Raw genomic sequence first — 25,312 nt, 5'->3', positions numbered from 1 at the left:
CTAGGTCAGATAGTGTGGGTGGTCCTCAGACCCCAGGTCCCTCTTCCTTAGTCTAACGCAGCGAGCTGTGAAAACCTTCAGATCAATGGTTCTCAACCTTCCTGATGCCGCGACCCTTCAATACAGTTCCCCATGTGGTGGTGACCCCCCCCCAACCATAAAATTATTTTCGTTGCTACTTCATCACTTTAATTTTGCTACTGTGATGAATCGTCATGTAAATAAGTGATAGGCTGGATGTATTTTCATTGTTTCAAATTGAACATAATGAAAGCATAGTGATTAATCACAAAACAGTACGTCATTATAGATTGCGAAATATTTATTTTTAACTACAAATAAATGAAATTTTGGCTTGAAGCATGGTGTAGCATGGAATCTTCACACCGGGTACTTGTATGTGGGTGGACCTGCATGTGGGCGGTCCCACCTGGAGACAGATAGAGAAGGGGTGTCACGGTTTCTAAGACATCAGAAATCTGTGTTTTCCGATGATTTTAGGCAACCCTTGTGAAACGGTCATCCCCAAAGGGGTCGTGACCCACAAATTGAGAACCATTGCTTTAGAGGGTGTGGGTAGACCAGGAGGTTGCTCACCTGAGTACCTGTGAGCCAAGCCGAGAAGTCATTTTCCTCAGAAAACCGCCTGTTTGTAGACGCAATGACTGCACATGAGGCAGCTACCAGACAAATCACCTACTGTAGTCAAGAAACCGATCAACTTCTTGTCTTAGTTGTAACTATCAGCAAATATTTGGAACTCAGTGTGGCCTCAGTCTGCTTTCAGTGCCCCTGCATTCCAAAACAAAAGCTGAGCAGGAGAATTCCTGTGAATTTCTCACCAACCACAGCATTACAAACACGGGCAGCCAACTTTCTGAAAGTAGATTATCACGTGGACAAGTGGTGTTTCAAAATGTTTATGGAAACATTCCACCGATCCAGCCTGATAACCCCAAGGCTGCAGCGGTGAATGAAGCGCCCCTTCTGGAATGTTTGTGAATTCTGAGTCAAGTCATAAATCGTGCCCTCTATCACTTATACTTCTGGTGTGGAGTGAATGTTGGCCCATGAGCCATTTGTTGAGAAAGGAAGAATGCTAGTTTTATTTTGAAAGAAACCAAACAAAACTTGACTTAACTTTGTCATCCAGATACTCTACCTCTTAATTATAAATGCATAATGAAACAGTGATATGAAGAATGGAAAAAGTGCTTACATTTTCATGCTCGATAATGTGTGCTGTCCTTCAGGAGGACATCTTTAAAATATCTTTGAAAGGTTCATAACATTGAAGTCAGCAGCACCTTGCTTCCATTGAAAAGGAACTTTATTTGACAAGTAGCATTGTATAGACAAAGAGACCTCATGATTAGAGAGCTGGGGCAATTCTGGATCATTCCTACCCAAGATACGTAAGATGTGCCGATTGAATTCTGTAGCTTCATGGGTAGCTGATTTGAAGATGAAATGCTATGATAAAATTACTTCGATGGTGCCAGCTCTGTGTATTTGAATAATATTTTTAACTTATTTACATTCAAGTGCATTATTAATATGTATTTTTTCTTTTTCAATATAGGTGGAAAACAGACCAAAATATTATGGAAGAGAGTACGTATTATGCTATTCTTTGTTTTAATAATTTAATAGGTAGTTACCTCACATGTCATTATATATATATTGAACGTTCCCTAATATATGGTCCTCATCAATGTCCATTGTGCGAGAGTTTAACAAAAAGAATAAATGCAATCAACCTCCATTCAATTTTCTACTAAGTATTCAGGTGTGTGGTCTCCATTCATGTGGGAGGGAACATGTCCCGTATCACAGATCTCTCAGCAAAGCAGCTACCCAGGGCTGGAAAGTGTTCCAAATGTACGGCAGCCTCGTCCAAAGCTGAGTGAGGCTCTGCTGGTGTTTTATTTCACCCTGCGCCTAAATACAGTAGAAACATAACATACCCAGTGGGGTGTGTGTGTGCGCAAATGGCTGATAGCTCAGAAAATCCAGACAGCTATTTCCCTTGTCTTGGTTCTACAAGCCAGATTGCCCTAATTCTACAATTATTATCTCCCCCTTTCCCTCTGACCTTAGTTTTGTTTTACTTCCTCAGAAGCCTTCTGCTAAGCAAATGTGCACGTGACCCTCTAGCAGTGATTCTCACAGCTGAAGGCTGTGGTGTATAGAATGGTTCTCAGAGAGCAGGCAGAACCTTCCAGAGGGAGAATAAATGTACTTCCTTCTCCCGTGAAAACCTGGAGGCATTATGAGGACAAGTCTCTGTCTAGGCCACTCCCAAGGTCCCCTGGCCAATCCCAAACCTCCTTCCTCACAGTCCCGGGCCCATCAGAGCTTCAGCTCTGTGATGAATAACCCTCATCTTTGCCCCAGCCCAGCAGCTCCTTCGAATAGCAATCGCCAAGGCTACAGCTCTGCACTGGCCTTGCTGGGCCCGGGGAGCCCCGGAGCCTTTAGAATGTCTGTGCTGCAGGGCTGGCCGCCTCCGGCCCCAGCCCCATGTCCCCAGTGCCCAGCCTTCAGGGTGGTATGACTCCCGCCCCTTATTACACTGATTGGGACTTTGCTTCCAGACACGAAACAGGACAAAACGACAACCCACCATCTATGTCTCCGCTGGATGGATCCCCAAAGGCATTCAATTGGTTATGCGCCTTCTTTTCGCATTCAAGTTTTACTGAATAAAGCCTTCCGGTTTACACCCACGGACCGGCCTCGCCATACGAAACAGAGGAGGCCAGGGGAACGTTTTTTTTTTTTCTTCTTTTTAAAAAATCATTTTATTGGGAGCTCGTGCAACTCTTATCACCATCCATCCATCCATTGTGTCAAGCATATTTGTGCATTCGTTAGCCTCATCATTCTCAAAACATTGCTCTCCACTTAAGCTCTTGACATCAGCTCCTTATTTCCCCCTCCCTCCCCGCTCCTTCCTCCCTCATGAACCCTTGATAATTTTAAATTATTATTATTTTTATATCTTACATTGTCTGATGTCTCACTTTTCTTAATTACAGAAAAAGGAAGTGTTTTTACTAGGGGAGATTCGCTTAAACCCTTCAGATTCCCTGCACTCTTTCCGCTTGTTCAATGAGGGTTTGTAGTTGTTGGTTTATTTAAAAAGAAGTACATCCTCTCTGCAGGGAATGCCTAGGCATCTTTTTCTTGGAAGGAATCAGAAAGGTTGACAATCGATACCTTTGAGGAGAGGGAGCTATTGGTGTACTGTTTACATTTGCTATTGTTTTTGTACCTTTTCAGTGTTTGCATCTTGAGTGTTCCTGTGTGTATCTACTACTTTGATCTTTAAAGAATTTAATACATATAAATGCATGCTCATTTGGGAAAATTAGGAAAATAGACACAGTGCTGGGGGGTTGTTTCTGACTCACGGCGACCCTGTACCGGGTGCTGAGGCTGTACATCAGGATGGGAGCAGACAGCTCATCTTTTCTCCCACGGAGCTGCTGGGGGGCTCAAACTGCCAAACGTATGCTTCACTGCCCAGCGCATAATCCACTCCCAGCAGGGAAGAGAATCAACCTTAACTTTTAGCCTTCGTCTGCTTCCTTCCAATCTCTTGCCTGTGCAAACTTCCCTTCTTACAAAGTTGCGATCGTAAGATCTATATGTCTTATATATTTAGATCTTTGAAACTATGCATTAAGAGGATGATGCCCTGTAAATATAGATCTTCAGGTGCACAAAATTAGAATCTTATACTTTTGTGCAATGGAACTTCATGGAACTCTTGGCCCTCCATCTCCACCGCCAGCGGTCATCCTATCCCTGCTCCCCAAGTGTGGAGGAGCAAGGGCACCTGGTCCCTGTGCCTTCCCCGGCCTGGCTCCCCAGAGCTCTGTGGCCCATGCCTGGTCCAGCTCTGATCCCACATGATCTCCCCCGGCCCTTTCCAGCCCACAGTCAGGTCCAGGCCCTCTCGGCCAGCCTCAGGCTGTTTCCAGTGCCAGCTGTCGTCCTTTCTGATTCCCAGGAGGAAGCTTCCCAATATCCCAGCTGTCCTCCCCAGCCCCACACCCACCACACACTCGCACACACTCAGGCACTCTCACACGCACCGACATTCACACTCACACACATATTCACAGCTCGCTCTCTCTTTCACACACACACACACACACACACACACACACTTTGCACGCACATATTTACAGAACCATCATACAGATATTCACAGTACACTTATACATTCACATATACTCATACCCTCACACTCACAATCACACACATACTCTTAACACTTTCTCACCTGCTCTCACACACATGGACAGCACACTCGCAGGCATCCTCACACACAGACACCCTCCCACAGATACACATACTCACAGTTTTACAGTAGAACACACACACACACGCAAGTTCACTCACACAATCACACATGCGCGTGCTCGCACACGCACACACACCCCTCGGGTCCTGTTCTCTCGGCCAGGCCCTCTCCCCAGTCCTCTCCTGCCCTCAAACCAAGCATGCTGGGGGCTTCTGTACATCATTCACAGCATCTATTGAATCAAGCACGCTGGGGGCTTCTGTACATCATTCACAGCATCTATTGGACACGCTCAGAAACAGCCCTTCCCTTCTGCTAAGCCCTCAGTCCCACGCCTGACCCTCTGGGGTCCACTTAGACCACTGTCTTGGCGCACCTGCCCCTCCCTGAACTTGAGACCCTGACCCCTTTGGGACAGATTTGGGGCACATTCACCCTCACCTAAGAAAAACCGCTCTAAGACCTTCACACTTTACCTGTCAACATTTAGCACGAAGATAGGGGACCATCTGTTCTGAGCCACCACGGCCTAAACTCGGAAGATCTGGCTTAGCAACTCACAGCCACGTGTCTCTTGTTTCCTCTAAGACGAAGAAAACTGGCTTCCCAGATCAGCTTGGGAGGCGAGCAGGCAGTGAGGAAATCAAGGTTGGGATGCGGACACCTTTCCAAATATCTGGCCGCAATGCTCTTGGACCGCTCACCTCTGCGTTTCTAGGAAGGGAAAATCTCTCCTATGGCTGACCACCCTCCCCGCCTTCCCCCTCCCTCCGAGAAAGCATAGAAGTTACTCTCCAGACAACCCCCTCCCCGTCGGTTTCCCCCAAGCACTCCAAGATTGTATGGATAGTTCTAGAAAGGAATCAACACTCCCTCTGGCCTCCACCTCCAGCCCCACTCCTCTGCCTCTCTGTGAAGCCCGGGATGGGTGGCCCTGTTGGCTCAGGGGGTAGTGAACTGATTTCCTGACCTAAACCTCCACCTTTCCAGCTTCCCTGTCCACCCCCTGCCTTCACCCTATTCCATGTCTGCTCCGTGTGTATGTCTCCCTCTTAGTGTAAAAAGAGAACAGACTTCATCTTGGAACAAAGAGAAACGGGGACAGGTTTTCAGACACATCCATAAGCTGGTCTTCTCCAAGAGGAGTCCCGCGGTGCAGTGTGGGACGCACTAACCTCAAGTCAGCGGTTCAAGCCCACCCATACCTCTGAGGTAGAAAGACGAGGTTGTCTACACCCATCGAGATTGCCAGTCTCAACACCCAGGGGAAGCTCTTTTCCTCTGTCCTGGAGAGTCGCTGCGACTCAACAGCAGTGGGCTGTAGATCTCTAAATTTAAAGAAGCGCAAGGGTGTGCAGTGTTGTTTGTATTGTGACTTCTGGTGAATAGGCCTCTGAAAATATAAACTCTGAGCCCCCTAAGTGTGCAGGTCAGTAATCAGTCGGTGTTCACTGAAGTTAGCTGAGAACTAACGTGGTCCCGGCTCTTCTGTTGCAGAAAGAGCTCTGGGAGCTGACGACCATTTTCATTAGGAGAGCAAAGACAATGGTCAAGAGCTGGGGCGGGGAGGGGGGTTGTTCTTTCCATTTGCCTGCGTGAACAAAGTGTGGCAGTCACAGAAGGCCAACCCTGCGACAGGAGCTAAGACTACTCATTCAGACTCTGCTATGGCACAGGAGTGGCCACCACGGCGTCCGACAGAGCCCTGTGCACGCTGGGAGCTGCTTCCGTGCCCAGATTCAAGTCACTCCTTTCGCCCTACCGGTGTGCTATAGACTCAGTGTGGCCCGGCTGCCCTTGGGCGCCTGGCTTTGTGTGGTTCAGCCTCGCAAGAGATGAAGTGGGCAAAGCGAGGGTAGCCAGACCAGAGTTGACTGTAGAACTCTGGCCGGAGGGCTCCGCAGTAACCAGCTCAGCAAGTCGAACCACAAACTCCATCCACGACTGCCAGCTTCCCTAATTGTTGTCCCCACTTCCCGTTTCAGGCTGACTTGGAAAAGCCAACTATTTTCCTTGAACCAATGACATAGGATGTCCTGCTTCTAGTGAAACCCCTGCCGACAGTTCCCAGTCAGGGCACCCCGGAAACCTTCTCGTGGTTTCTTCCCATAAAGCTCCCTCACTGCCCTGCCAGCCCTGAGGCTGTCAGATGCCAGTGACGGTGGGGGCTGGCTCCCTTGCTACTGCCAGGCCTGCGTGAGCAGTCTTTGCTCCCCTCTTAGGGGTGCTCTTCCTCGACCTCCAGGCTTGGTGTGCCGCTTGCTCAGACCCACCGTCTGTCTCTCCTCAGGTTCCACGGGATCATCTCTCGGGAGCAGGCCGACGAGCTTCTCCGAGGGGTGGAGGGTGCCTACATCCTCAGGGAAAGCCAGCGCCAGCCTGGGTGCTACACCCTAGCTCTCCGGTGAGCCCGCACCCCCGCCCGCCCCCCCCCCACTGTCAGAATGGCCTCCCCTGTGATTTTGCTCAGTGGTAAATGCGTGACTTTGTTTACCAAGCCCTAGCGGCCGATTGGGGGCTGCTCTCCATCGCTTCCCGGACAGATAGGTGTTGAGGTTCTGTTTGTGGACCCAGAGTAAGCCGGAGATTCAGCTGGGCAGCCGGTGTCCCCTTTGACCACCTCTGCCGGAACCCTGGAAGCCCTTGAAGGAGTAGCCCCGTTCCCTGCAGCCCTGTGGAAGGGCTTGACCTCACGCTGGGCGTGCTTGGAAAGACGAGCGTGTTGGTCACAGGGTCCTCTCTTGGGGACCACTTCCGAATGGTAGTCACTACGGCCCAGGGTGGTGACATCAGAGCAGGGTTCTTCCAAGCTTTTTAGCACAAAATCCCAAGCACAGGAAATCACTCACTCACTGCCATTGAGTCGACGCTGACTCATAGAGGCCCTGTTACAGGGAGGTGGCCTGGTGAGTTTCCGAGACTGTGTGTGGGAGCAGAGAGCCCCCACATCGTTCTTCTGAAGAGGCGAGTCTGGTGGCTTCACACTGCCTACCTGGCGGATCTGCGGGCCAGCAAACATCACCATTGCACTGCCAAGTCTCTCTCTAGGAAAATAGAGTAGCCACAAACATTGACTGTACGCTCTTCAACTCCATCAATTATGTCATCTCATTTGGTCCTCGCAGCAAATCTGTACGGTTTGGGGAAGACATCCCATCTCAGAATCAGATCGTCTTCTGAAGGCTCCTTGGAGAACTCCTTGAAATTAGGGAGATGTCTCCCTGGAGGAGGAATGATGCCATGGAAGGTCCCCAGGCCAGCCCCCAACGGTGTGCCCAAGGCTCTAGAAGTAGACTTCCCAAGTTGCAATTGGGCATGTGAGGAACACATTGTAAACGATGAGATTGAGAAACAAGTATTCGGAAAGCTGCCAAGTGCTCCTGATGGGCAGAGCGCCCCCTGTCTTCCAGTGGCCCCGCACCGAAGGGAAGGGGAGGGAGCTTCGAGGTTAGGTTGCTGGCATTCCATGGGGCAGCTCAAATGGAGAGCCCAGTCCAGCTGCCCCTCTGCCCCTGATGGTGGCCAAGGAGGTAAATAAAGGGGCCTGAGGGGCAGTGGTGGGAGCATCTCATGCACAGATACAGGTTCTGGCAGAGGACTGAGGGGAAGGGCTAGTGGCCGTCAAGGGCCTTTATAAGGGAGATGTTTGCAAATCAGACCCACCCTTATGGCTAGTTTCATTCAACCAATGAGAATGACCCCAACGCCTTAGGATTTCTAGGATCAAATTCTCATCATCAAATATCCACGGGACTGCCTCAGGCCTACTCCCACCTCTGCCTCTTTCTGGGAGTATGGCCTGAAGTAGGTACATCCCCTCACCCCCCCCATCCCCACCCCTACCCCTGGTCTCTTTAAACCTCAGAGTCCCCATCTCAGGGAAGCTAACCCTGTCCCCTTCTAGGATCAATAAATGAAGCATAAATATAAAACACAACATGCCTGGCACCCAGGACATGCTACCCTGGTACCCTCCTGGCCTGTTGGTGGCTTCTAACAGAACTGCAATCTCTCCTCTCTCGAGCAGGTTTGGAAACCAGACCTTGAACTACAGGCTCTTCTACGATGGGAAGCACTTTGTGGGAGAGAAGAGGTTTGAGTCGATTCATGATCTGGTCACAGATGGCTTGATAACACTCTACATAGAAACAAAGGCTTCCGAATACATTTCAAAGATGACCACCAACCCCATTTACGAACACATCGGATACGCCACTTTACTCCGAGAGAAAGTGTCCAGGCGGCTGAGCAGGTCCAAAAATGAGTCACGGAAAGCCAGCGTCGCCAGCGAGGAGCACACGGCAGTGGAGAAGGTAAGCCAGGGGCTGGCGCGCAGATCGCTCACTGGTGGGTAACCACGTGGTTCACTGCGTGTGAGGCCGGCTGGCTGAAGGGCCCTAGAATTTCAGTGCTCTCAGACACTCACCGTCAGCTCAACCCCCTCATTGTACAGGTGAGGCGACGGAGTCCTAGAAAGATGTTCAACAACGTGCTCAAAGGGGGACAATCAGAAAGTAGCTGAGCCAGCACTTCAGCGAGCAGTGATCCTGGTACTGAAGACTGGCTTTGGAACTTGCGGGGGCCTGGGGGCTGTGGAAGCCATCGGTAGTTTATGATGAAGAAAGTCACTGGGGTTAATTATTTGGAGGGTTACCACTAGCTCCATCTACAGCCCCAGCCAAAGACTCAAATAGGCGAGACTCTTGTTGTGGCTTCCTCTAGGGCTAAGAGATCATCCCTGATTCCCGCAGTCAGCTGTCCTTTGAAAGGGGCCTTCCCTAGACCACAGATTGTCCTGCCAGCTACAGGCGCCTCCGTGGTGATAATGGGGTAGCTGAGAAACTTAGAAAAACAGGCTGTCCTTTGGCCGCAAGACTGGAGAATCCATCATCAGTGTAGGAGATGGATGGATCATGGACAGAGGTCTGATTTTCCTATCTAATAAATCAGTCATTGAAAATCACCCCCACCATTTGCTAGCCGTTGTTTGGAAGGTGCCCCAAGAGGAACCATCTGCTTTGCCTGGTCTTACCTGTTTTCCACGGATAAACGGGACAGCCAACCACACCATCCAGCCTTCACCACGTCCAGGCTGAGCCCAGCTTCGCGAGCAAGCCAGGACTGGGCCAGATAGAAACATGAAGGCAGAATGATGAGTGCAGTACCTTCTAGGGGTTCCAGTCAAAAAGTCCAAACCTGCTGCCATCGAGATAGTCCACAGTGACCTGGAATGGGGTTTCCAAGGCTGTCGATCTTTACAGGAGTAGAGAGGCTCATCCTTCTCCTGGCTTGTGGGTTTGAACCACCAACCTTGGCAGTTCATTGTTTACCCAACAGCAACTCTTAATTACACTGGAATGCCACGCCCCACCATCCACTGTGAGTAGAAAAGCAAAGGAGGCCAGATAGACTGATTTATCCAATAAACAGTTAAATCTGGGCTGCTTTGTGCTACTTAGCAATCTGTCTTGAATAATTTCACATTTTTCCACCAAAGATTCTGCTTCTAGGTCTGCCTAGCAGCTGTCTCTCTTCCCAACTCCGTAGCATTTTCCTTCAGTACCAAAGCTCCTTTTAAAATGTACAATCCCTAACAGGAACAGCGTCCCCAGTGAGCAAGGCAGGCATGGGCTCCCTTGTACTTAGTTCCTAAGCTACAGTGAATGCTTCTACCTTGACTTTATGTTTTACTAAAGAGGCACAAAGGAGCTCCACTGGATTAAGTACAAGGTGAACGGTTCAAACCAACCAGCCAGTGAGCGGGAGAAATTGAGGCTATCTGCTCTGTTAGAGATGTATAGTGTTGGAATCCTAAGGACAGCTCTACTTTGTCTAATATGGTTGCTATGAATCTGAATGACTCAGTGGCATTGGATTGGATTAGGTTGGGTTGAGTTGGGTTAGGTTATGTTGTAAGCCAAAGTAAGCCTGTGTTTCCCTTGCTTATTGGGCATTCCACTCCGGGGTGGGAATACTCTGAAAACACTGAAGTGGGGATGGAGAACAGAGGGCAGAAGGTGGCAGTTCTATCTAGTTGGCAAGAGAGGGAGGGGATCTTAATTGATTTGCTAATTAAGCTTTAGAGCTTAGAAGACCTTCCCTGGAATCACAGCAGTTGAGCAGCTGGCCCATGAAAAAATAATTTGCCATTTCCTTTTTATAACTCCAGTGTCTCTGAAGCACCTGTTTATTCTTTTTCAAATGATTGATTTGGGAGATGGTGAGGATGCTGATGGTTGACGTTCCAACAGTGGAGCGAGGGAGGACTGGCCTCCTCCGTCACAGAGATTGGTTCCGCTTCAGGCGGAAGCCATCCCCTAGTCTGTCTTACAAAATCTGTGCACAAGTAATGAGAAGCGAAAATCTGGACCTGATCTTCCCAGCCGTGACAAATCAGGAGATGAACTGTAAAATAAATCTCCAAAAGGATGTTTATGTTTTCGAAACCAGAGAGCAGGGCTACCATCAAGGCAGCGGGCTACAAACCACAGGCCACTCTGGAGAGCGTTTGAAGGCCAAGAGCTGAGTAGGAAGAACGTCTGCTCTGTGTATGGGGGAGGGTTTACATGCTGGGTATCAGAATCGCTATTTCCCCATCCTCGCTTGCCAATCCTATAAACCAGCAGTTCTCAACCTGTGGGTCAAGCAAGACCCTTTTGGGGGTCAAACATCCCTTTCACAGGAGCCACCCAATTCATAACAGTAGCAAAACTATGGGGCGGGGGTCACCACAACATGAGGACCTGTAGTAAAGGGCCACGGCATTAGGAAGGTTGAGAACCACTGCTGTAAACAGGCTCGGAAACTCACAGGGGTACTTCCACCCTGTCCACCCGTCCCTGCTAGGAGTCGTCAGGGAAGTTCAACCAACAGGAGCAGAAATGTCTGGGGGGTAGTCCTTGAAGAAGCAGAATGCACTCCTCTCTCCAGGTCATTTGAATCTCTTTTATTAGCATGAAAATTTAGAAGAAGCTAATCATCGGATTAGCAAGCACTGAGCCATTCTGCGGATTAGCAAGCACTGAGCCATTCTGCGTTCTTCCCATTGTGGAAAAAGGCAAGTAAGCAAATTAGCGGAGGCGGAAGCCCAAGCTCAGGAAGGGATTTTGAGCGGTGGGTGGGGGTGGTCTGGGTCTTCCCAGACACTAAGAACAAGATGGTTCTCCTCCCCTGGGGGGACGTGGCATCAGACCTGCTCCCTAGATGGGGGCCATGCACTTTGTCACTGGGTTTGTTAAGTTACTCGCTACAAATCCATCCATTTCCATCTGACCTGTATTGACAAGTAGAAGTATTAAAAGTCTGCGCCTTGGCAGAGATTCCATTTCCCCTCAGGGCAGGTCAGTGGCCTGTTTCCATGGAGGCAGGGTCTAGAAAGGAGGTGGGCGAGACTTGAATGGCTAACTGAGAATTGCCCAGAGCCCCTGTCTGCTTCAGAAATGGCACATCCTGAAGGTTTCAATGAGTGAGATGGGTGGCTCTCCTAATATTTCTCCCACCCAGGCCCACCAACGTTTTGTTTCCCAGAGTACTTACAGTTTTTTTCCGCCCATTTGATGTATCGATCATTCCTGGGGAGTCCAGAGAGACTGTGCTACCTTTGAACCTGAGAATATGAGCATCGTTAATTGGTGAAAAGACATTACCCACCCCTTCAGTTTGAGTGGTTTCCAGATTTATCACCTGTCATGGTTGTGAGCGGTGAACTTGATTTTAATAACTGTAGATGAGGTGGGGAGGTGGAAAGGGTGACAAAAATATATAATAACAGTAATAATAGTCCTGGTGCTTTAGCCAATAGTGATCTGTTTCCTCTCTGATTATTCACTTAATAGATTAAGAAAGTACATGAGGGTATGCAAGGGCTACCATTGGATGCATTTAATTAACATGGCCGTGTACAGTGCAATTTCTATTATGAGGCATATTTCAGAATTTATTCTGTAGACAACTAATCAACCGAGCCTCAAGCAGGGTGCTGTAAGCAAAATGGGGTAACTGCCGGATGCTGAAAGTTCATCGAGAGATTTCACATCTGTGAAAGAGCCTCCATTTGATCACCACGACTTCGCGAAGCCCGCGGGACTCCTTGAAAAAGCTGCAGGGACAGAGTTAGGATTCACATGGGGACTTCCCGTGTCCAAGTTCCAGGTCAGGGTTTCAATCTGCTGACCATCTGGAGCAACATCTGCCCTTCACCAATGGCCTTGTTCCTGTAACTAAACACTGTCTGGGGTTTCTTGGCCATCCTAACTTAGTTGATGGCAGTCCCTCAATATCTGCGTGATCTGCGCTTGTTAAAAACTTTATACTGTGAATTAGGTAGGGGTGCTTACATTTCCGGTCATCATTTATATATATAGTCAACAACGTATCACTCCTCCCAGTAGCTTGCCCTGCACCCCCAGTGTTTGTTCTTCGCCCCCGCCCTTCCTCATAGCCATCAGTCTGTTTCTTTCAGTGTGAAACCTTCGTCTCGATTTCTTTGTAATAGCAGCAATCACATATAACACCTGCCCTTTTGTGATTAGCTTCATTCAGCGTAATGTCCTCCACATCCATCCACGACATGAGGCGTTCCAGTCTCGACGTTAGTCTCTATTTTGCATGTGAACCACTGTGTGTTTTTCCATTCCTCCATTGATGGGCAGTCAGCCTGTCTCTGTCTTCTTGCTAATGTGAATGGTCCTGCGATGGACATGATCTCTTCTTGTCAACACACTGCTGATACCAGCTAGAACCAAATGTCTTATAAAGACCGCCCTCCTTAATCAAAGGTAGGTGCCCTCAGTCTTTTCAATAGCATGATTGGTTAGATAAGTCTGGTCTGCCATATTAAGTTGCATGTATGTTCTGCAAAAGAGAAGTCATGTATGTTCCTGATGTAATTAAGCACATTTAGGAATATAGTATAACTTGCCAGTCTGTTCATTTCACTACTTTCTATCCTAGCAAGAGTTAGAAAACAACCCAACTAACGATCGAAAGGGGACCGGTTTAAATAGACTATGGTACATCCACGGAAAGGGATAGTAGGCAACCAAGGTAAAGGATGATGACATTCTATATGTGCCGATGTGGGAAGCGCTCCAACGTTACTAAATGAGAACAGAGCCACTTGCAAAATGGTATGATGGACCGTGCATATTAAGGAGTCCTGGTAAGGGTTGGGCTGTGACTCCAATGTCAGCAGTTCAAGCCCACCAGCTTCTCCTGGGGCAAAAGATGAGACTGTCAGCTCTGTAAGGACACGCAGCCTCAGAAACCTTATATCAGATTGCGATGAGTCAAAACCAATTCAATGGCAGTGGGTTGGGATAGATTTTGCAGGATGTGGTGGCGTCAGGTCCCGTTGAGTTGGTTCAACTCATAGCAACAGAGAAAAACTCTTCCCGGTCCTGCCTTTCCACACGCCTGTTGCTCTGGTGGAGCCCACTATTGCCGTCCCTGTGTCAGTCTGTCTCATCGGGGGCCTTCTTTGACCTTGCCTGCTACCAAGTATGATGTCCTTCTCCAGGGACCGGGCCCTCCTGATGACAGTCCAAAGTACACGGGCCTCCGGCTGTCTGCTCTAAGGAGCTGTCTGGCTCCAGGACAGTCTCACCCTCTCTCCTGGTAGTCCAGGGCACATCCAGTACTTTTCCCAGCACCACGACCCAAACACAGCAATTCTTCTGGGATCTTTCTTGTCCAGTGCCAGCTTTTGCATGGATATGAGCCAGTTGAAACTCCCATGGCTTGGGCCAGACTCTCTTAGTCTGACCTTAAAGTGACACTTTTGCTCTTTGACCCTTTAAAGACATCGTGCGCAGCAGGGTTGCCGGTGCAGTATGTCATTTGACTTCGTGACTGCTGCGTCCGGGGGCATCCGCTGTGGGTCTGTGAAAAGTCAAATTCTTGACAATTTGAACTGGTTTTCCATTTATTGTAATGTTGTTAATTGGTCTAGCTCTGAGGATCTTTGCTTTCTCTACATTGAGGTATAATCCATACCAAGGCTGTAGTTTTTATCTTCGTTAGGTATGTATCTTAAAAAACAAAACAAAAAACTTCCTGCCATTTCCGGTTCACACCAACTCTACTGAACAGAGTAGATCTGCCCCTGTGGGTCTCGGAGACTGTAAGGCTTTACAGGAGTAAACAGCTGTGTTAGACCGGGTTGACGAGAGAAACAAATCCAGGGACACGCATCTATGGCTAAGAAAGAGCTTTCTATCAAAGAGTAATTATATATCAAGAAAACATCCCAGTCTAGTCCAGATCAAATCCGTAAGTCTAATATTAGCCAGTAAGTCCAATGCTAGTTCATAAATCGCTTTTCAGACCGACTCACACAGCCACTTGCAATGATGCAAAATGCAGGAAGATCACAGGCTGGTGGGTGAAAAGACTTGGGGATCCAACGACAGTGGAAGCATCACAGGGCTGGCACAGGTCTCCTTGTGGCTCAATGGGTCTTGTCAAAAGGAAGGTGAAGCAGTGAGAAAGAAAGGACGTTCCCGGAATCTTCATGAGAAGGCCACGCCCACAAGGAGGCAGCATCAGGCTGTGACCTGATTGACGGGCTAGACTCCACCCTACACCTATTTATCAAATTGATATGAAGTTATATAACTACCACCACAGCCTCACCTTTCTCCTGAGGCCTGGCTGGTGGTTTCAAAGTGCCGACCTTGTGCTTAGCAGCCCATTGCATAACCTACTATGCCGCCAGTACATATTATGTAGATATGTAACATATCTCTACGTAGGTCTTTTACGTCAAATGACAAGGTCACTTATGTCAAACAGAAGAAAAGAGGCTTCATCTGCATCTTTTCTTCCCAAGCCATAAAATTCCCTGAAGGCTGGAAGAACTAGTATCATCACCCTTTGGGGAGGACAAGTGGGTGCTGATGAAGCAAGCGTCAGAGGAAATATTTCTCGCTTACAATGTTATGCTCTCAAATTTTTGAACTGTGAGCAGTGTACTATCCCATTGGGGTGGGGGGGGTGTGGAATTAAATAAGAAAGAAGAATTCTTTGTCTTCGGTTCCCATGTCTGAAAGCTGAAAGCCGGGCTGGCTCTGCACCCACTCCAGTGAGTCCCCTCCGCTGACCACCCTCTACAGCCAGCAGTCAGCAAGCCCTGGTTCTCAGACAGTCCCTGCCTGTGACCCTCTCTTCCTCTGTGGCTGCTGCCGGAAATGCCCAGCCACCTCCTGTGGCCGGTGCTTCAGCTCAGATGCTGGAGAGTTTCCCTCCCCAATAAAACCTGCTCACCCGCTCCTTCCTCCTGGCGAGGCCCACTCCATCCGATAAGGATGCGAGGTTTCCAAGAGGTTCTTCCTGCCAGAGGTCATCATGCTGCCTCCCAGGCAATGGCTTAGCTCAGCCTCTCTCTCAAACTGTGGTCTTGGGAGTTCAGCAACTTGTCAGGTACGCTGATCCTCAGGTCCCACCCCACCCCAGCTGAGGCAGGCACAGGGCTGACTGGAGTGGGGAAGGGGGGTGTCAGCAAGCCTTCCCATGAGTCTGCTGCCCGCTCAGGTTTGAGAACTGGGGCCAACCTGCCCCTCTCTGGAGCTTCCCTGGAGCGATGAGGCAGAAGTCACACCTCAGGGTGTCTGTCACCCCCAGCACCTCCTGAACCCGGATGGGAAACGGGTCGTGGAATGGACTGTCTCAGCCTCCCTCTAAAGGGCGGTCTGTCTCATGCACACCCCCAAGTGGAGCATCCCGTCTTGTCAGGGGAAGCCAGCCCCTAACACATTATTACAGGTCCGGTAGGCGCAATTGTACAGCGATAATAAGTAAAGATTGTAGTAAAGTCATAGAGAGCATGAGAGATAGAAGTATTGAAATAAATGGAGTCAGACACTTTCATGGTTCATGTTCACCTCAGCCCCGCTTGCTGGTCCACGTGGAGGGGGAGAGATATCTTTAATGGTAGCCCAGGCTTTTATCTTCTCTGGGGACATGCAAGCCCCCTAATTACAGGTCGACATACATCACAGGAAGGGGTTGTGCAATAATGAGTAATGAGGGGATGGTCTAGGAAAATACACGCAATAGGAAGAGTAGGGATTGGGGGTATACATGTGACAAGATGGGCGGATCCTAGATTCAAGATGGCCGCCTAGCCTTAGTCATCCTTGGGCCGGTTTGACCTCTCTGGGGTCTCCTACAAGGAAACAGACAACTACTCTCCTTATCAGAAGGGAGTGGGCCCTATTTGTTGTGGGATAAACAGTGGCGACTGCTTGCTCTAGATGGCTGATAGCTCTCAGGGAGACTAACCCCTGACCTACTTCTGATGACCTCCAAGTGTAAGGTCATTCACAAGCAGCTGTTTGGCATATAATTGGGGGGAGACAGCTTGGGAGAAATCCTTCTGTATCCCACACCGTCTCCCAGCCTGTTGGCTATGGGAGGGAGGAGAGGAGACCCCTTGAATCCGGAGACCATCTTTGAGTCCCTTGATTCTGTGAACAGGGGACCAGCCCCCAGCTTCAGTGTAAAGAGCATTCTCGACCAGTCTACAACCTCCCAGAGGCTCGTGGAATAACACGCTGCCGTCTGGTGGAGTCTGACGCATAGCGGCCCTGGAGGACAGAGGGTCATTCTGGGCTCCATAGCAGTTTCATTTGTGTGTGGGTGTGCAGCAAACGGAAGCAGCCAAGGCCAGATGTGAACAACCAACAGCAAGGGGTGGAGAATCGGACTGTGCGTGAGGGCACGCATGCGCATGCCTGCTTCCAGTTGCCATGACTCCGCCCTATTGCGGCCCTGATGGGCATCAGAGCAGAACTGTGCTGGCTGGGATTTCCAGTGGCCCATCTCTTGGAAGTCAATCACCAGGCTTTTCTTCCCAGAAGCCTCTGGACAGCGAGAGTGGGGCAGGCGGGGTGGTGATGATAGGCTCTTAACTATTCAAACAATAGTTGATGCCAACTCACAGCGACCTGATAGGGCAGGATAGAACAGCCCCTGTGTGCTTCTGAGACTTAACTCGACTGGAGCAGAAAGCGCCATCTTTCTTCCCAAGGAGCGGCTGGTGGTTTCAAACTGCTGACCTTACGGATGACAGCCCAACACTTAACACCACCAGGGCTCCTCACAACTGTTCGCATTGTTCTAATATGCTTTGTGCTGAGAGCTGCAAGGTCAGCAGTTCGAACCTACCAGATTCCCCGAAAGAGAACGCTGAAGCTTTCTACTTGCTACAGATTTGCCGCCTTGGAAGTCCACGGGGGACTTGTTCTGCAGGGTCGCTGTGAGTTCGAGCTGATTGTTGCAGTTAGGTGCTGTCGGGCCAGTTCTGACTCATACATACCCGATGGACAGCTCCTCCCTGCGGTCATTGTGTCCATCCATCTCGTCGGGGGTCTTCCTCTCTTATGTGGCCCCTCTTTCTCAAGCATGATTCCTCTCCAGGGACTGGTCTGGCCTCACACCATGCCCAAAGTACGTGCGACGAAACCTCACCAGCTGTGCTTTTAAAGAGCATGCTGGCTGACCTTCCACGGAGATCTGTTTGTCTTTGGGGCCTTTGTTTGTCCTTTGGGCAGCTCCTGGTGCTTTCCAGATTCTTCGCCAGCGCCATAACGCGAACACAGATTACTTGTGCAAATTGCTAGGTTCCGGAAGCAGTGGTTGGGGCAAATCACCGTCTTCCAGATTGCGCCCCTTCCCTGTGCCCGTTGGAGAAGGTCTGGGCACTGGAGGGCTGGGGCCCGAGACTTCCCTGAGACAGGCGAGTCCAACACTGCCCTCCACCGTCCGAGGAGGGGCGCTGCAGGGTGTCCCAAAGAAAGCCCGGGATTTTCCTGCGGACAGCTCAGAGGGGCCCAGAAAGATGCGCGTGTGTATTACTGGGTCTGCGAAGCTGTGGGCTTTCTCTATGGGGCGTCCCTTGGAAGTAATATGTCGGCGATGTAACCAGTCTTTGCTTGGAGTCAGGGGTAAGTGAAGAGTGAAACGCTGCTAGTAAAGGTGACAGGTGCAGCTGTGGCTGTGTTCCTCAGCTTCCAGAGCCACCCCGCCCCCCATGCTGTCCAAAAAAATCAATCGTGGTCTTGCCAGAAGAGTGGATTGGGACTTAGGCTACGTTTGCTCAGAAAGCGTGGTTCTGCCAAGCATTGTGCTCTGTTGGAATCCCTGGGTGGCGGAGGACTTAACCTTGCAGTTGGAAAAATCGCCGATTTGGATAAATCGGTGGTTCTCATACGGGTTGCAGGTTAGACTCAGCCTGGAAGCTTGATTTAAAAGCACCGAAGGTAGGCCACTCCTGGCCCTTTGAATCAGATGTGGCCTGGGCATCTGGACTGTTTAAATCTCAGGTGATTCCACACTGCGGCCAGGAATGAGAACCTGGCTTACATTAAAGATCAGACCAGGGCAATAAAGGTTATGAGACACTCAGAGGCGCATTTTCTTTGAAGATCAATTGACTCATCTCTTTTAAGGCTTCTCCTCTTTCTGACACTCCCACATGCCCTATTTCAGACTCTGGAGTTGCTTCTCAGTCTTTACATACACCGAGAAAGTCTCCCACGAAAAACGTTTTCATCAGCTTTTTATTGTGAATATGGTAACGCGTGACGGCAATCATCTTTCCATGCAGGAAACCACACATTTGGTTTCATCTCACTGATTGCGATCCCCGCAGTATAGCCAGGCTTCATCCCACTTCCTCCCTGTGTTCCCTACTTCCCTTCCTCCTCCTTCCCTAACCCTTCTGAACGGTGTCCTTGGGTACATGCTGCCCTCTTGGAGTACAAATGGTTATTACTCTAAGGGGCGGGCACCCCTTGGACGGGTGTTCCCTTGATAAACCTCTCTGTGGTTTGGCTACAAATCTAGCCAGGAGGATAAGTTCATTTCCAAACCTGAAGGGTGACAAAGGGCCAGAATTTTGGGATTCCATGAATCTCTATCCAAGGAACAAACCTGGTGTTTGGGGTTTTTTTGTTTGTTTTTTTGTTTGTGTTTTTTGAGGTTTGTTCCACCTTTCCCACCCCCCTCCTCTACCACGACCTTCTAATGTGACTTTTTCAGATAGTTGCTAGTGGTAGCTGGGCACCATCTAGTTCTTCTGGTCTCGGGGACATCGAGATTGATGCTTATGCGGTCCCTTATTTCACTGTGAAGATGATCGTATCTGGGGAGTAGAGGTCTCCTAGTTGGCTACAAGATTTGCTTTGCTCCCCCTTTCCTGGATTTTCCCAGGATGGTACAAGCAGCTAATGTGTGACTGACTTAAAGGTCAAAGGTCCACCTAAAAGGGCCTTGGAAGAAACTGCTAGCAATTGACTTTCCAAATCTATGGCTACTGAAAGCCCAGTGGAACACAGTTCTACTCTGATGCACATGGACCAACCTTGAGTTGTACTTGGCATACATGTGGTAGGCTGGTTTGCCAAGGTTCCAGGCTAAATTTTAAGCAACGACAAATAATTCACTGAACTAAGATGAACAGATTTCATGAGAGGGCAAGGAGAAGTCAGCAGGCCTTTCATTCTTGAATGACAAAACTGAGGATGGGCTTTCAATTGTAGCCGCACATTGAAATCTACTAGGCGGTGGTGTTGAACCCCTGACCTTATGGTTAGCCCCACCCCAGAAGTCTGGCTTTAACTGAACTGGGTTTTAGAGGTTCCTGGGTGGCTCTGGTGGGAAGCCAAGATTAAGAGCCAGAAGTTCTGCTGTAGGAGAAGATACTTCTTTCTCAATAACAATGGGCTAGGTTCAATTTATTCACTTTTCTCAGAAAATCCATTTTTTGTTTCATTCCCCTCCCTAACAGTCATTTCAAGGTCAGATATGCAAGCGATCCTCATGCATTCAGTTCATCATGGCATAAGATGAGCCAAATCTCCATTATTTGCCTCATCCCAAGTCGCTCTTCACTATTGTCCATGGCCTTCGAGTTGGCACCAAGTCACAGAGCCCCCCATGTACAACAGAACAAAAAGGTGCCCTGTCCTGGGCCGTCCTCACCGTGGTTGGTGTGCTAGGGTGTGTGTTGTGGCCACTGTGTTGTGAGTGTCTGCCTACCTCTCAAAACACAAGCAAACAAACAAAACCTCACTGCCACTGAGTCAGTGCTGACTCCTGATGACCCCGTAGGACAGACAGGGTAGAACTGTGTCAACTCTTTACAGGAATAGAAAGCCCTCTCTTTGCCCCATAGAGCTGCTGGTGGTTTTGAACTGCTGACCTAGCGACTATCAGCCCAATTCATAACCACCATGCCGCCAGGACAACTCTGAATTAGATGGCTCATATCCCTGCACTCTATCCACATGGTGATCCGAGTTTCCATGGGCAAATTTTCAGTAGCCTGCCAGGCATTCTTCCCAGTCTGGCTTAGTTTGGAAGCTTTACCGCAACCTCCCCTCCATGGACGGCACAGCTGGTGTTTGAAACACTTGTGGCACAACCGCGCACTACAGTACAACAGCGGGGGCGGGGCGGGAGGGGGGGTGTATAGAAAAACTCAGGTGAAGCCATTGCTTAAATATTTTTATGCAACCAGTGCCATCTGGTGGCTGGCAGAGGAGTTACAGGCTATGACACTCGGCAGACCTAACAGATGTGAGCGTAATGAGCGAGAACAAATTTTCCGCAGTTAATCCATTGAGTCGTCCCCATTTCCTCAAGTTTTATGGCACAGATTGGTCTATGTAATGGCTAAGGGGTGTCTGTTTTGTCGTGTGGGCTCATTCTCCGCGCAAGCAGGTGGTGAGCTCCGAGAGCCTGGCACAATTAGGCGGAAAAGCAGCCCAGAGGATGCATCCATCCTATTCTCATTCTGAGATGCTAGCACTTTATTTTGCTCTCAGAACTGAGACTCCTTAAAGTGATGCGGACCCCCAAGGAGTTGTGGTTTCTGTGAGTGGTTCAGAAAACGCCGTCGTCGATCGTTCTAACCCCTGGGGACTGTGACTCACCGTGGCCCCAGCCATGACCGGGGAACTAGGATACACAGTGATGGTTCTGTGGGTGGCTGAGTTTTCTAAAATAGGTTGCCAGCCCTTTCTTCACAGCGTCTCTGTGTTCCTTAGCTATCCATGTTTACTCTGGCAGAAAGTAAATCCGAGGGGAAAAAAATAAAATATGCTATTCATTCTTCTACATGTAACAGGAATATAGTATGTCATCGCAAATAGCGTGTTTTTTAAATAATCGTATTTTTCAAAGCAGAAGATACATAAGTATCTGAGTTAGTGTGTTGGCATTGTTGTACATTGTGATAAATCTCTCTGCACGCAGACACAGCCCTCTCCCACCCTGAGTGTGTGTGGTTCAGGGTCAAATCCACTCTCTGCTTCCAGAGGTGAATTGTGGTTCCAGGATGCTTGATATCCCTGCCCGCTGTGATTGGTTGAGCATGGAGGTCATGTGGCCCACTCAGAGCCCTCCCCTTCCTCCCCCCCAAATAAATAAATAGATAGATAACAACCCACAATCCATTTTTGACAGAGAATTCTGAAAAGGAGACTTCTGGCCCCTTTTGGGCTGGGCTGGATCCAAAATGGGAAATCAGGCTCCCAGGGTGCCCCCCTCCCACCCTGCAGATAGCCTGAGAATGGAACCCTGACAACGTGGAATCTGGAAATGGAGAGAGAGAAGCTGCGTCCTGAGGACACAGCCTGAACCCCAACAGGGCTGCCCCGGGGTCCCTTGAGTCTCCTCTCTCAGGACATTGGTGTTTGGCGCTGCACAGGGTCGTGTTTGCCCTGGAGTAGCAATCTCAGCTGCTAGCCACGGGGTTGGCTGCTAATGCGCCTGGGCCAGAGACCACTGTGATCTCATTTAGGGCTCAGCAAACCTGTGAGACGGAAGAGCCAACCCTGTCCCTCACAGCAATGCCAACGTTCTTCGAGAGCCCTAAATATATTTTTACAAATAAGGAAATTAAGGGTAATGTTGTACATGGAGCTATTCTAGTTTTATTTTCATTTTCAGTTTTACTTCCAAGCCACACGGACCCAGCTTTTCCTTGGGGGTTATGCTTATTAGTGTTAACTTAAGCATTATTTGATCTTGCCCTTATTGTTACTGGTTTGTTTGTAACAGGATGATGAAAGTATGAAAGGGGCAGGGGGACATTAAGAGTATGAATGGAGGAGCCCCACTGTCTCAGGTTCAGTTCTGTCGCGCTCTCTAGCTGACCTGGGACACGCCATGGGCCGTTTCTCAGCCTGGTGAAAACGGAAAATCAGCCGTTGGAAAGGGCCAGAACCCAGTTCTCTGCGGTCACCACCAGTCACCATCGACTGGGCAGCCTCTGGTCCTTTCATGCTTGTGTTGAACTCAGGTTGACTGTGACATCGTTTGTGACCAGAAGTGCCGTGGTGCAAACCACCCCTAACGTTCCCCGACACTCTGTCTGGCTGCCCTCCCGGACACCCGTGTGGAGAACGCTCAGGCAGCCACACTGGGTGGCCTGTGTATTTAGAGGGAGAGAGCCACGTGCCCCTTCTGTAAACCAGGGAGGTGGGTGAGGAAGGAGGACACCTACTGCTTCCTGAGACGAGGCAGAGGGCTGCATCTGGGATTTTCCGAGGTAGATGTGGGAGCCAATCCATCGCTGCTTGTGGAGAACGTCTTTATCTCTTCCCTCTTGGACCTGCCCAAGTGCATGTGTAAACTCACTGCCCTCAAGTCACTTCTGACTCACGGCGACCCTACATGACAGAGGAGAACTGCTCCGTAGGGCTTCACGGGAACCCACTGCCTCAACTTTCTCCCACCTAGCGGCTGGTGGGTTTGAACTACTGACCTTTCGATTAGCAGCCCATTGCTTAACCCACGGCACCATCAGGACCCCTTAGTAATCAAGTGTGCTCTGATAAGACGAAGAGAGCCTCATAAACCATTCTTATCTACTTCTGGTATTCCCGACTGCATCTGTATTGGTCGAGCCGGGCAAGGAGAGAGTGGAGCAGAGGACCTCCCCGGCGCCCAGTCAAAGGGGCTGTCAACTGGAAGTCCGCAGAAAGATCGGTCAAGCTCGCACCTATAGTGTTTGTGAGTGAAAAGTCCTGGTCTGCACGAATTTGCTGGCTTTGTTTGCGTTTGCCTGTCTGAGAGACACCGTGGGGAAGGGGCGATGGGGGAGGGAAAGGGTCTCCCTGCTGACTAACCTCCGTGGGCGCTATGGCCCCGAGCCGGCCAGGGTTGTTTCTTTGTTCCCCTGAGCAGGTTGCTGGACTGGCATGACTCTGCACACAGTCCGGAAAGGTCTCCCTGGGTTAGGCTCCCATGGCTTTTATCTCTCACTAGACACAGTCACTTTGAAGTTTCCAGAAAGCTCATATGTCACTTAATACGTCCCTGTTTATGAAGTGAAGGAAGTCCAACCATCAGGCAAGCACGTTCAAGTTTGCAGATGCAACTTTCATTGGTCTGATTTGATTTGGTGGGTATACTTACATAGACCCCCCCCCCCACACCAAGAAAACAAGACGAAAAATCACTGCTGTCCTATCGATTCTGACTCAGCTGGACCTGCTGTAGGATTCCAAGACTATCAATCTTTATAGGGGAAAACAGCCCCAAGTCAAATCACCATTGCGTACAACATGTCCTTTAACACGCAAATTGAAACACAGAACTGGGGGCTACGCGTGTCCCAGCATTCCTAGAAGCCTGTATACCTCCGTCAGTAATCTGGCAATGGTATATGAAGTTCCATGTAAAACAATGTATGGCATAAGGAATTTTCACCATGTTATTATTTGGGGGAGCTGCTAAGTACTGCAGTTGATTGACCTGTGTTCCCCACAAAACAGGTGTTCTGAATCCCGACCTCTGTACCTGTGATTGTAGTCCTAGCACAGAAGCCAGGAAGCCGAGGCTCAGGGAGGCCATGCACAGGGCCATGCAAGCAGGGAGTGAGTACCCACAACGAGGGCCTAGGATCTAGAGCAGCTGCTGACTTCCTGCGGGCTGCCCTCTCCCCTATGCTCTACCAGCGGTTCTCAACCTGTGGGTCGAGACACGTCTGGGAGTCACACGGCCCTTGCCCAGGGATTACCCAATTCATAACAGTAACAAAATGACAGTTATGAAGTAGCAGTGAAAATAATTTTATGGTTGGAGTCGGTCACCACAACATGCGGGACTGTATTAAAGGGCTGGGGCATTAGGAAGGTTGAGAACCGCTGCTCTAGAACAAACTCACTGATAGAGTCGATGCCAGCCCATAGGGACCCTCCAGGCCAGAGTAGAACTGCCTCCAACCCAGGGCTTTTCTGCAAAGCCCTCTGCCAACCTCCCTTCAGCATACCCCCAAAGAAATATCCATCGTCTTCTCTCCGCTTATGTGAGAAAAACCACAAACTTGTTGAATTTGATAATCAAATAAAAATACTCCTTAACCTGGACTTCACAGTCCTAACCTTTAATATCCACAAAAAACTCGCCTGCTAATTAACTCGTTTAAAGGATGTTGACATGGTAATGAGCATGACTTATGAGGGCAGGGCTTCCTTCCAACTCAGCGGAGCTCTGCCATGGTCCATGGGATGGCAAGCGGTCACCAAGTACAGGCTGCTCAGCCCTTCTTATCCGGTCTGGTCCTTCTCAAATTCAAGCATAGCCAAGACCCCCAGGGAGGCTTGCTCACACAGATCTGCAGGCATGGTTTCTAAGGGTGTGCGGCTGAGGGGCACAGTCCTGGTGACGTGGTGGGCACTCTTCGGGCTGCGGTCCTCAAGGTAGGCAGTTCAAAACCACCGGACTTTCCACTCCTGGAAACAGTTACAGTCTCAGAAGCCCACAGGGGGTCAGCACTGAATCAATGGCAGTGAGGGTCTGGGCGGGCTGGGGGTGGGAGTAGGCCTGTCTCCCCAGAGATGCTGGTGCGCCTGGACCAGAGACCACTGTGATCTCGTTTAGGGCTCAGGAAACCTGTGAGACGGAAGAGCCAACCCTGTCCCTCACAGCAATGCCAACGTTCTTCGAGAGCCCTAAATATATTTTTACAAATAAGGAAATTAAGGGTAA

The 25,312-nt window shown here is 49.6% G+C and overlaps 1 protein-coding gene across 1 annotated transcript in view; it reads left to right on the top strand.

Annotated features, from left to right (window-relative positions):
- The window catches only part of CHN2 (chimerin 2), a 331,295-nt gene that overhangs the window by 204,900 nt on the left and 101,083 nt on the right, over positions 1–25,312 (top strand). Inside the window, exons 4-6 of the mRNA XM_075558229.1 lie at positions 1,583–1,614; positions 6,606–6,719; positions 8,343–8,628. Coding sequence (XP_075414344.1) covers positions 1,583–1,614; positions 6,606–6,719; positions 8,343–8,628 — 432 coding nt within the window. The remainder of the gene's footprint in view (positions 1–1,582; positions 1,615–6,605; positions 6,720–8,342; positions 8,629–25,312) is intronic.

This window comes from Tenrec ecaudatus, chromosome 9, assembly GCF_050624435.1.
Source record: "Tenrec ecaudatus isolate mTenEca1 chromosome 9, mTenEca1.hap1, whole genome shotgun sequence".
Lineage (NCBI taxonomy): Eukaryota > Metazoa > Chordata > Mammalia > Afrosoricida > Tenrecidae > Tenrec > Tenrec ecaudatus.
This window is presented reverse-complemented; position numbering and strand designations above follow the sequence as displayed.